The sequence below is a fragment of the Scyliorhinus canicula genome, chromosome 23 (assembly GCF_902713615.1).
Source record: "Scyliorhinus canicula chromosome 23, sScyCan1.1, whole genome shotgun sequence".
NCBI lineage: Eukaryota > Metazoa > Chordata > Chondrichthyes > Carcharhiniformes > Scyliorhinidae > Scyliorhinus > Scyliorhinus canicula.
This window is the reverse complement of record NC_052168.1, coordinates 3,483,614-3,494,410: the sequence shown is the minus strand read 5'-3', so window position 1 is coordinate 3,494,410 and position 10,797 is coordinate 3,483,614. Positions and strand designations below refer to the sequence as shown.

Sequence of the window (10,797 nt, the reverse complement as noted above, 5' to 3'; positions counted from 1 at the left end):
ATACTGCGAGGCCTGGATAGAGTGGACGTGAAGAGGGTGTTTCCACTTGTAGGAAAAACTAGAAGCAGAGGACACAATCTCAGACTAAAGGGACGATCCTTTAAAACAGAGATGAGGGGGAATTTCTTCAGCCAGAGGGTGGTGAATCTGTGGAGCGCTTTGCCGCAGAAGGCTGTGGAGGCAGAGTGTCTTTGAGACAGAGACAGAAAGGGTGGCATGTGGCACAGTGGTTAGCACTGGGACTGCGGCGCGGAGGACCCAGTTTCAAATCGTGGCTCTGGGTCACTGTCCATGTGGAGTTTGCACGTTCTCCCCGTGTTTGCGTGGGTTTCACCCCCACAACCCAAAGATGTGCAGGGTAGGTAGATTGGCTGTGCTAAATTGCCCCTTAATTGGAAAAAAAATAATTGGGTACTCTAAATTTATTTTTTTAAAAGACAGAGATAGATAGGTTCTTGATTAATAATGGGATCAGGGGTTATGGGGAGAAGGCAGGAGAATGGGGATGAGACAAATATCAGCCATGATTGAATGGCGGAGCAGACTCGATGGGCCGAGTGGCCTAATTCTGCTCCTATGTCTTATGGCTGAGCTGTACCCCAGAACCACTTACCTATCTTGGTGCACAGACGCAGAACTATCGCTGGAAGATCAAAATGGGGCTGGCAGAATGTTTTTTTACAGTCATTAGAATAAAGAATGTCTCAGCACAGGAGGTGGTCAAGGCGGACACAGCAATATAATCATTGGGCAAGAATGTCGACTACAAGGGTGTGACATTAGACAGCTTCAGTTGCAGGAGACGAGCATCAGCGCTAATTGGATTATGCTCCTCTCTGTTGTAACCTCTGTATTGTGGAGGTTAATAACTCCCCACGTTTCACCGTCTACTGTCCAGTCCTGTACCTGGCTGGAGTCTGTAGGTATTTGTGAGCAGTGGCAAGCTATCGAACTGTGTGGGGGCTTTCAGTCAGCCCTAGGTCAGTGGGCAGGACCCACACGGAGGTTAGTAGGTTGTGGATTCATGCAACCACTCCAGAGACTCGAGGACGGAATGCAGGCCCACACTCGCCTCGAGGTGCCAGAATGTTGAGACCCGCCACCTTTCGGACGAGACATTAAACCCAGGTCCACCCGGGGGACATGTAAAGGGTCCCACTGCCCCTCACACAGCAGCAGGGGCAGTCTCCCCAGACCTTTTAAGAGTCAGAGAATGAGACGGCACAGAAAAGGCCCTTCAGCCCATCGAGTCTGCGCCAATCAAAAACCACCTAAATATTCTAATCCCATTCGCACTTGGCCCGTAGCCATGGCAACTGCACATCGAAATGCTTCTTAAATATTATGAAGGTCTCTGCCCCCACCACCCTCTTAGTCAGCGAGTTCCAGACTCCCACCTCCCACTCAGGCAGGCACCTCAAACCCCCCCCCCCCCCCCCCCCCCTCCCTCCCTCCCACTCAGGGAATATTCACCAGGCACCAGCACAATGTCAGCCAGTGTCACTTCCAATAGGTTTGGCCTGGTGTGAGGCAGGGGAGGGGATCTCTCAGGGGCATAATCTCTGAGGGGGGGGGGGCTAGAATGAGATGCCAGGGCACCGCTCTGGCATCGCTGGGCTGCCAATCTATGCCAGGTGGTAGACGTTAGTGGGAGCCCCATACGGGGGGTGCGTATATGTGTGGTGGGCAGGACGGTTGGGGGGGGGGGGGGGGGGGGGGGCGCGTGAAGGTGAGGCGTGGGGGTGATACCGATGGTGAATCCTGGGGAAGGGGAGGAAGGGCCCCCGGCACCTCCGTGACGTGGGCCAGGGGCCTGTTAGGCCGCAGCTTATGCCTTCGCCCTTTGACGGTGGTGCCTGCTCAGTTTGGTGCCGGTTCCCAGCTCTACCAGGCCCCGCCCCATCATCCCCACTCACTTTTGTTTTGGCAAAGAGGTTCGGATTTCGGTGAGACATCCTGCCATCACCTTATCACCGGATCGGACGTTTTGCCATTTCCTGGTGAGATTCCACCCACCCACATCACAACAGAATCTCCGATCATTATCCCACCGTAACCCGCAAATCATCACACTTCCAACATTTCAAAATGTATTCCCATGGGGCGTCCAGACCACAGAAATTATTTTTATTATAGAATCTGAAAACAGTTCAGACGGAGCACCTTCCACAGAAACCGCTGCGGTTCGAGCAGGAGGCCCACCCATTCGGCCTGGTTCTAATTTCAGTAGAATTTACGCAAAGGGGAGTAGAAAACAGGACAGCGATATCCCGGGGAGCCACACCCAATTCATCTCTGATCTCCCCGGCCTGTTTACCTCTCTAACTGGGAGTGAGTCAGACAGAAAATGTCCGCCAGAGTCTGAAGCAGTTCAAATCTATGGCCACCAGAGGGAGCCAAGAGCAGCAGCTCAACAATTTTTACTTTGGATCACGAGACGCAACTGATTCACTCACAAAAACCCATAACATCTCAACCTGAATATCAAACACTCCCAGGACAGGTACAGCACGGGGTTAGATACAGAGTAAAGCTCCCTCTACACTGTCCCCATCAAACACTCCCAGGACAGGTACAGCACGGGGTTAGATACAGAGTAAAGCTCCCTCTACACTGTCCCCATCAAACACTCCCAGGACAGGTACAGCACGGGGTTAGATACAGAGTAAAGCTCCCTCTACACTGTCCCCATCAAACACTCCCAGGACAGGTACAGCACGGGGTTAGATACAGAGTAAAGCTCCCTCTACACTGTCCCCATCAAACACTCCCAGGACAGGTACAGCACGGGGTTAGATACAGAGTAAAGCTCCCTCTACACTGTCCCCCATCAAACACTCCCAGGGCAGGTACAGTACGGGGTTAGATACAGAGTAAAGTTCCCTCTCTCCCCAGCAGGATGTTATTTAATGCACAATCCTATTATCTCCATGCCCACTGCCCATTTGTGCCAAATTAACAAGCAGCCAGGAATCCAGTTGCATTGGAGCCACAACGGAGTCTCGGTGACATTCTGCCGAATCAGAGGCCCCGACAAATCAGTGAGAATCAATTGTTTATTTTACAAAAACGCGAAGTAAAAAACAAAAAAGGACGAGCATTTAAATAGAGGAAACGTGCGAAATGTCCGAGTATCAAGTTCGGGTCAGTCTGTAATAATCAACTCATCCACTCCCCAGTCCTCGTAGCTTCCATCAGGCAGATATCTCCGGATAATGATCGGGATTTTCCGTGCTCTGGGAAAGACAGAGTTGTGTTGACACAAAGGGTTAGCACTCAGCTCAGGAAACAGCACACGTGGAATAATATTGTCATTCAGGGGCTGTTCTCTTTTGAGCAGCGAAGGTTCAGGGGAGAGTTAATGGAGGTGTTCAAAACTGAGGGAAGTTTTGGAGGAGGGAAACATTCTCCGCTGGCAGAAGGGTTTCACTCCGGACGACACAGAGCTAATGAACAGGCACGAACAGACTCAAAAACAGCTTCTTCCCCTAAAAGACTCCTAAATGACCCTCTTATGGACTGACCTGATTAACACTACACCCTGTATGCTTCATCCGATGCCGGTGCTTATGTAGCTACATTGTAGACCTCGTGTTGCCCTATTATGTATTTTCTTTTATTCCCATGTACTGAATGATCTGTTGAGCTGCTCGCAGAAAAATACTTTTCACTGTACCTCGGTACACGTGACACTAAACAATCCAAATCCAAAAAATGTCATCAGCAGAGGAGCTGCAGGAGTTGGGACATTATTGAATGCAGGGAGCCGTTACCGTCTGGAATGCGCTGCCCGTGACTTTCAAAAGGGTGCAGCATAAATACTTGGGAGGGTTTGCAGAGCCTTGCGAAAAGCAGAGGGGGGAGTGGGATGAGAGCTGGTCGAAATGCGATGGGATGAATGGAGTCCTGTGCTGCTCGTGCCTGTTAAGCAGGGCGGATATTTTGAGTGCAGCGAATGGCAGTCAGATTAGTTACCAGCCCGTTTAGCCTTTTGAAATATCTGAAAAGGACAAATCTGGAGGGTTATGGAGAAGGAGTGGGAATAACGGGAGGAGCCGTTTCAAAGGGCCAGCACGGTTAGGATGGGCTGAATGGTCCCCGTGCTGTTGGCCCAGCCAATCCAGTGAATAAATAGCTGGATCAACGTGAATATAATGGAATCGAGGCGTGCACGCCACAATCAGTTTGGAGTTTGTAAAGTTCCACTCTTGGGCACCTTGGTACCACTCCAGATTGGGAGGGATGGGATTAAGGGTCAACTGCAGTCCTGTGGGACTGGAGTCACATGGGCCAGGTAAGGAGGGCACAGGTAAGGAGGGTAGATATCATTCCCATAAAGGACAAATTTACACCACAGAAACAGGCCATTTGGCCCACTTGGTTCCATGCTAGTGCTTATGCCCCACACAAGCTTCTTCCCAATCGACTTGGTCTCACCCCACCAGCATATCCCTTTATTGCCCGATCCCTCATCGGTTTATCCAACTTCCCCCGAGATCCATCTCTCCAATCTCTCCCTGTGGGAGCGGGTTCCCCCCCCTACATTCTGTAAAACTCCCCGTGGGAGCGAGTCCCACACATTCCCCCATTCCCCGTGGGAACGAGTCCCACATTCTCCCCACTCCCCGTGGGAGCGAGTCCCACATTCTCCCCATTCCCCGTGGGAGCGAGTCCCACACATTCTCCCCACTCCCCGTGGGAGCGAGTCCCACATTCTCCCCACTCCCTGTGGGAGCGAGTCCCACATTCTCCCCACTCCCCGTAGCAGCGAGCCCCACATTCTCCCCGTTCCCCGTGGGAGCGAGCCCCACATTCTCCCCACTCCCCGTGGGAGCGAGTCCCACATTCTCCCCACTCCCTGTGGGAGCGAGTCCCACATTCTCCCCACTCCCCGTAGCAGCGAGCCCCACATTCTCCCCGTTCCCCGTGGGAGCGAGCCCCACATTCTCCCCACTCCCTGTGGGAGCGAGTCCCACATTCTCCCCACTCCCTGTGGGAGCGAGTCCCACATTCTCCCCACTCCCTGTGGGAGCGAGCCCCACATTCTCCCCACACTCCCTGTGGGAGTGAGTCCCACATTCTCCCCACACTCCCTGTGGGAGTGAGTCCCACATTCTCCCCACTCCCTGTGGGAGCGAGTCCCACATTCTCCCCACTCCCTGTGGGAGCGAGTCCCACATTCTCCCCACTCCCTGTGGGAGCGAGCCCCACATTCTCCCCACTCCCTGTGGGAGCGAGCCCCACATTCTCCCCCACTCCCTGTGGGAGTGAGTCCCACATTCTCCCCCACTCCCTGTGGGAGTGAGTCCCACATTCTCCCCACTCCCTGTGGGAGCGAGTCCCACATTCTCCCCACTCCCTGTGGGAGCGAGTCCCACATTCTCCCACTCCCCGTGGGAGCGAGTCCCACATTCTCCCCGTTCCCCGTGGGAGCGAGTCCCACATTCTCCCCGCTCCCTGTGGGAGCGAGTCCCACATTCTCCCCACTCCCTGTGGGAGCGAGTCCCACATTCTCCCCACTCCCTGTGGGAGCGAGTCCCACATTCTCCCACTCCCCGTGGGAGCGAGTCCCACATTCTCCCCATTCCCCGTGGGAGCGAGTCCCACATTCTGCACTGTGGGGATCCTATGGAGTTCTGTTATGATCCTCCCAATATTGACTTCCTGCTTGAGCTGAGTTAGTACATCTCAGCTGAGTGTCAGCGGAGCCAGAATGAGGCAGTGACAACAAGAACAACAAATGGCAGATTGTCGGGTGCTACACGAACGCTGCCACTTACTTCAGTTCCTTCATTGCGATCTGCAGAGGGTCTGTCTCCCCTTCTAACTCCACCATGACGGGTGCACACATCCTGCAGTGAGAGAGAGGGAGAGCGCAGGAAGGAGAGAGGGAGAGGGAGAGAGAGAGAGGGAAAGAGCAGGAGGGAGAGAGCGCGCAGGAAGGAGAGAGGAAGAGGGAGAGAGAGAGAGAGAGAGAGAGAGAGAGGGGGAAAGAGCAGGAGGGAGAGAGAGCGCAGGCGCAGGAAGGAGAGAGAGAGAAAGAGCAGGCACAGGAGGGAGAGACAGGGAGAGAGAGGGCGCAGGAAGGAGAGAGAGGGAAAGAGCAGGAGGGAGAGAGAGCGCAGGCGCAGGAAGGAAAGGAGAAAGAGCAGGAGGGAGAGAGAGCGCAGGAAGGAGAGAGAGAAAGAGCAGGAGGGAGAGAGGGCGCAGGCGCAGGAGGGAGAGAGAGAGAGCGAGCGTAGGTGCAGGAGGGAGGGAAAGAGAGAATGAGAGAGGGAGCGCAGGAGAGAGAGCACAGGCACAGGAGGGAGAGACGGGGAGAGAGAGAGAGGGAAAGAGCAGGAGGGAGAGAGAGCAGGCGCAGGAAGGAGAGAGAGAAAGAGCAGGCACAGGAGGGAGAGACAGGGAGAGAGAGGGCGCAGGAAGGAGAGAGGGAAAGAGCAGGAGGGAGAGAGAGCGCAGGCGCAGGAAGGAAAGGAGAAAGAGCAGGAGGGAGAGAGAGCGCAGGAAGGAGAGAGAGAAAGAGCAGGAGGGAGAGAGAGCGCAGGCGCAGGAGGGAGAGAGAGAGCGAGTGTAGGTGCAGGAGGGAGGGAAAGAGAGAATGAGAGAGGGAGCGCAGGAGAGAGAGCACAGGCACAGGAGGGAGAGACAGGGAGAGAGAGAGGGAAAGAGCAGGAGGGAGAGAAATCAGGTGCAGGAAGGAGAGAGAGAAAGAGCAGGCACAGGAGGGAGAGACAGGGAGAGAGCAGGCATAGGAGAGAGTTAGAGAGCAGGAGAGTGAGAGACAGAGAGAGAAGACACAGGAGGGACAGAAAGAGAGAGTGAGAGGGCAGAGGGGGAAAGAGAGAGAGAAGGCACAGAGGGAGAGAGAGAGAGCGCACAGGAGAGAGAGGGAGCAGACAGAGGTGGAAGAGAGAGTGAGTGAGAGGGCACAGTGAGAGAGAAAGAGAGAGAGAGAATAGGAGAGATTGAGAGAGAGCAGGCGCAGGAGACAGGAGAGAGAGAGCACAGGAGGGAGAGAAAGAGAGTGAGAGAGAGAGCAGTAGAGGGGGGGAGAGAGAGAGAGAAGGCACAGGAGACAGGAGGAGAGAGAGAGAATAGGAGAGATTGAGAGAGAGAGAGAGAGCAGGTGCAGGAGACAGGAGAGAGAGCACAGGAGGGGGAGAGAGAGAAGGCACAGGAGACAGGAGGAGAGAGAGAGAGGGGGGGGGGGGCGGGGAGGAGAGTGAGATTAATGAATTGTATGTTGTTCTGGGATTCTCTCCTCTTCTAGCAGCTCCGAGCTCACGAGAGAATCCACATAACACCCGAGGTAAATGGTTTGTCACATTGTCGGAACCAGAGGCTGTTCAGCCCCTCGAGACTCCTCCAATTGTTAACGTCATCATATCCCGGCCACCTTCACTTCATACATTTGTCCATCAGAAATCTATCCACCCCATTGAGCCCCAGCATCAACATCCTATTGAGGGGTGGGGGGAGCGCTCCACATGTGTGAAAGGTGCTTCCCTCTGAACTGCCCTACCTCTAACCTGAGGACTGCGACCCCTTGCTCTGGATTTCTCTCGCACATCTCCCGGTCCTAGACAACTTCAATCCCTCAGCCGAGATCTGCGGCGGATTTTCTGAGCACAATTAGGGGCAGCAGGGTAGCATGGTGGTTAGCATAAATGCTTCACAGCTCCAGGGTCCCAGGTTCGATTCCCGGCTGGGTCACTGTCTGTGTGGAGTCTGCACGTCCTCCCCCTGTGTGCGTGGGTTTCCTCCGGGTGCTCCGGTTTCCTCCCACAGTCCAAAGATGTGCGGGTTAGGTGGATTGGCCATGCTAAATTGCCCGTAGTGTCCTAATAAAAGTAAGATTAAGGGGGGGGTTGTTGGGTTACGGGTATAGGGTGGATACGTGGGTTTGAGTAGGGTGATCATGGCTCGGCACAACATTGAGGGCCGAAGGGCCTGTTCTGTGCTGTTCTATGTTCTATGTTCTAATCTCACTGTCGCTCGTGGGATCTCGCTCTGCGCAAACTGGCTGCCAGTTACAGCGGTAACCACACTTTCAAAAAGTATCCTGCTGGCTGCAAAGCACTCTGCTTGGCCCCGAGGTTGTGAAAGGCGCTACAGAAATGCAGTTGTCCCTCTCCCTGCTGGTATGTGGATTGCACAGGTTACCGACGGATCAGGCACAAAGCCTGGGCTGTACTCACGCTATTTGAAGAGCGCGCGTTCCCAGCACCCGGGCTCTCTCGTACTTGGTCATGTAGGAGGTGGTGATCCTTTTCTGATTGGCCTGCTGCCCGTCTGCCGCGGGGAGAATCTCCACATTTTCACGGTCCTCCTGCAAACCATTCCCAGGACACACAAGATGTTAGTAAAGGAGCCGCGGGCAGGGGTCAGCCCCTCAGACCCGCGGGGCCGCCCTGCCTCCCTCAACACAGTCAAATCCTCCTAAAGCGACATCACAGGCAGGTTATCAGACATAATCTGACACACAGCCACATAGGGAGATGTCAGAACAGGTGGCAAAGGGCAGCACGGTAGCACAGTGATTAACACAATTGCTTCACAGCTCCAGGGTCCCAGGTTCGATTCCGGCTTGGGTCACTGTCTGTGCGGAGTCTTCACGTCCTCCCCGTGTGTGTGGGTGTTCCCTCCGGGTGCTCCGGTTTCCTCCCACAGTCCAAAGATGTGCAGGTTAGGTGGATTGGCCATGATAAATTGCCCTTAGTGTTGGGTGGGGTTACTGGGTTGTGGGGATAGGGTGGAGACGTGGGCCTGGGTAGAGTGCTCTTTCCAAGAGCCGGTGCGGGCTGAATGGCCTCCTTCTGCACTGTAAATTCTATGTCTATGTCTAAAAAGCTTGGCCAAAGAGGCAGGTTTTGACGAGCGTCTCTAAGGAAAGCGAGGCAAAGGGGCGAGGGTTTAGGGAGCTTAGGGTCCAGGCAGCTAAAGGCACAACAGTCACCAGTGGGGGAATGAATATTGGGAATGCCCAAGAGGCCAGAAGCAGAGATCTCGGAGTGTTGTGGGGCTGGAGATTGGGAAGGAGGAGGTTCGAACGAGAGGGTGACAATCAAGACTGTCTGCTTTTAATGATGTTGTGCAGTAAGAAGTCTTACACCAGTTTAATGATGTTGGTTGAGGGAGGATTATTGGCTGTGGACACCAAGAGAAGCAGCAACCCCCCCCCCCATCCTCCTCCAGCCCTCGTTCACAGTAGTGGCCCGGGATCTTTTACACCCAGCTGGAAAGCAAAGGGGCCTCGTTTCAACATCTCATCTAAAAGGAGTCGCCTCTGACAGTGCGGCGGTCCATCAGAGATGTACTTGCCACTGGGCCAGTGACACAGAGAAGGCGCGCACGGGGTTAAAGGGTGACTTCACCTCCTCCGCGTTATCCAGATCGTCCATCCCCTCATCTTCATCGGCATCGTCAAAATCATCTCCATCAAAACTGGAATCAAATAAGGAAATAAATTAAACAATAACAAAATCTCAGCACGGGCTGTCTAACGCAGTCCCGGTCAGCAGCCCAGTGCCTTGGTGCACTGAAATTTCACAGCTCCGTTATCCTGTGCCTGAGATAAATAACTGAGAATGTGAGCATCACGTTTGCCATCTCTGCAGCTTCCCTGAGCAGCCTGTACCTCAAATTATCAAAACTTTGCCCCATCTTCACCTAACTGCCCCTCACCTCCGCTCCACCACTAATGGCCACCTTGGGCCACTGCTCCGTGTCCAATCGGTGCGGTAGTTGGGGATGCAGAAGTTGACCAGTGGTTCTGGAGAGGCACTGATGGCACTGCGACCCCGGGGTGCAGGAACTCAGCTCGGACAGTGGGGGCGCTGCGATCCCGGGGTGCAGGAACTCAGCTCGGACAGTGGGGCGCTGCGACCCCGGGGTGCAGGAACTCAGCTCGGACAGTGGGGGCGCTGCGATCCCGGGGTGCAGGAACTCAGCTCGGACAGTGGGGGCGCTGCGACCCCGGGGTGTAGGAACTCATCCTGGACAGTGGGGGCGCTGCGACCCCGTGGTGCAGGAACTCAGCCTGGACAGTGGGGGCGCTGCGACCCCAGGGTGCAGGAACTCAGCTCGGACAGTGGGGCGCTGCGACCCCGTGGTGCAGGAACTCAGCCTGGACAGTGGGGGCGCTGCGACCCCGGGGTGCAGGCACTCAGCCCGGACAAAGGGGGCGCTGCGGACACTCAGCCCGGACAGCAGGGGCGCTGCGGACGCTCAGCCCGGACAGCGGGGGCGCTGCGGACGCTCAGCCCGGACAGTGGGGGCGCTGCGACCCCGGGGTGCAGGCACTCAGCCCGGACAGTGGGGGCGCTGCAGACGCTCAGCCCGGACAGCGGGGACGCTGCGGACACTCAGCCCGGACAGCGGGGACGCTGCGGACGCTCAGCCCGGACAGCGGGGGCGCTGCGGACGCTCAGCCCGGACAGCGGGGGCGCTGTCGATGCTCCGCTCCGTGCGGCCGGGGCGCTGTCGCTTGTCCTCCTGCCGGTGGCCTCGTTCCGTCCCAGCCCCGGAGGCCGGGTGTGGATGAGGAGCTGCCGGCGATGAGGGGGCGAGGGAAGCGGGGCGGCGGGTGCCGCGGGACTCACTTGTCCTCGTTGTCCGACATGGCGGCGACTGCTTGGCGACGGGCGATTGTGGTTAAATTGCTTCCAGGTTACCGCGCCTGCGCCGTTAGTTCTGAGCGCTGCCGACCGCCATCTTTGATACAGGCACCGCCCCTTCATTCAATCAGCTGGTCTTGTTTCAAATAATGTCTCTGCTCGGGAAGGAATATATTCC

At 55.6% G+C, this 10,797-nt stretch overlaps 1 protein-coding gene across 1 annotated transcript; it reads right to left on the bottom strand.

Moving 5' to 3' along the window:
- Window positions 1-3,042: 3,042 nt before the first annotated feature.
- Window positions 3,043-10,749, bottom strand: polr2f (RNA polymerase II, I and III subunit F). Its single transcript, XM_038783845.1, has 5 exons — window positions 10,605-10,749; window positions 9,378-9,447; window positions 8,202-8,332; window positions 5,781-5,852; window positions 3,043-3,236 (listed from the first exon to the last, which is right to left on the bottom strand). The coding sequence occupies exons 1-5, from the start codon at window positions 10,622-10,624 to the stop codon at window positions 3,146-3,148; spliced, it is 384 nt and encodes a 127-aa protein (XP_038639773.1). The 5' UTR covers window positions 10,625-10,749; the 3' UTR covers window positions 3,043-3,145.
- Between the last annotated feature and the right edge of the window lie 48 nt (window positions 10,750-10,797).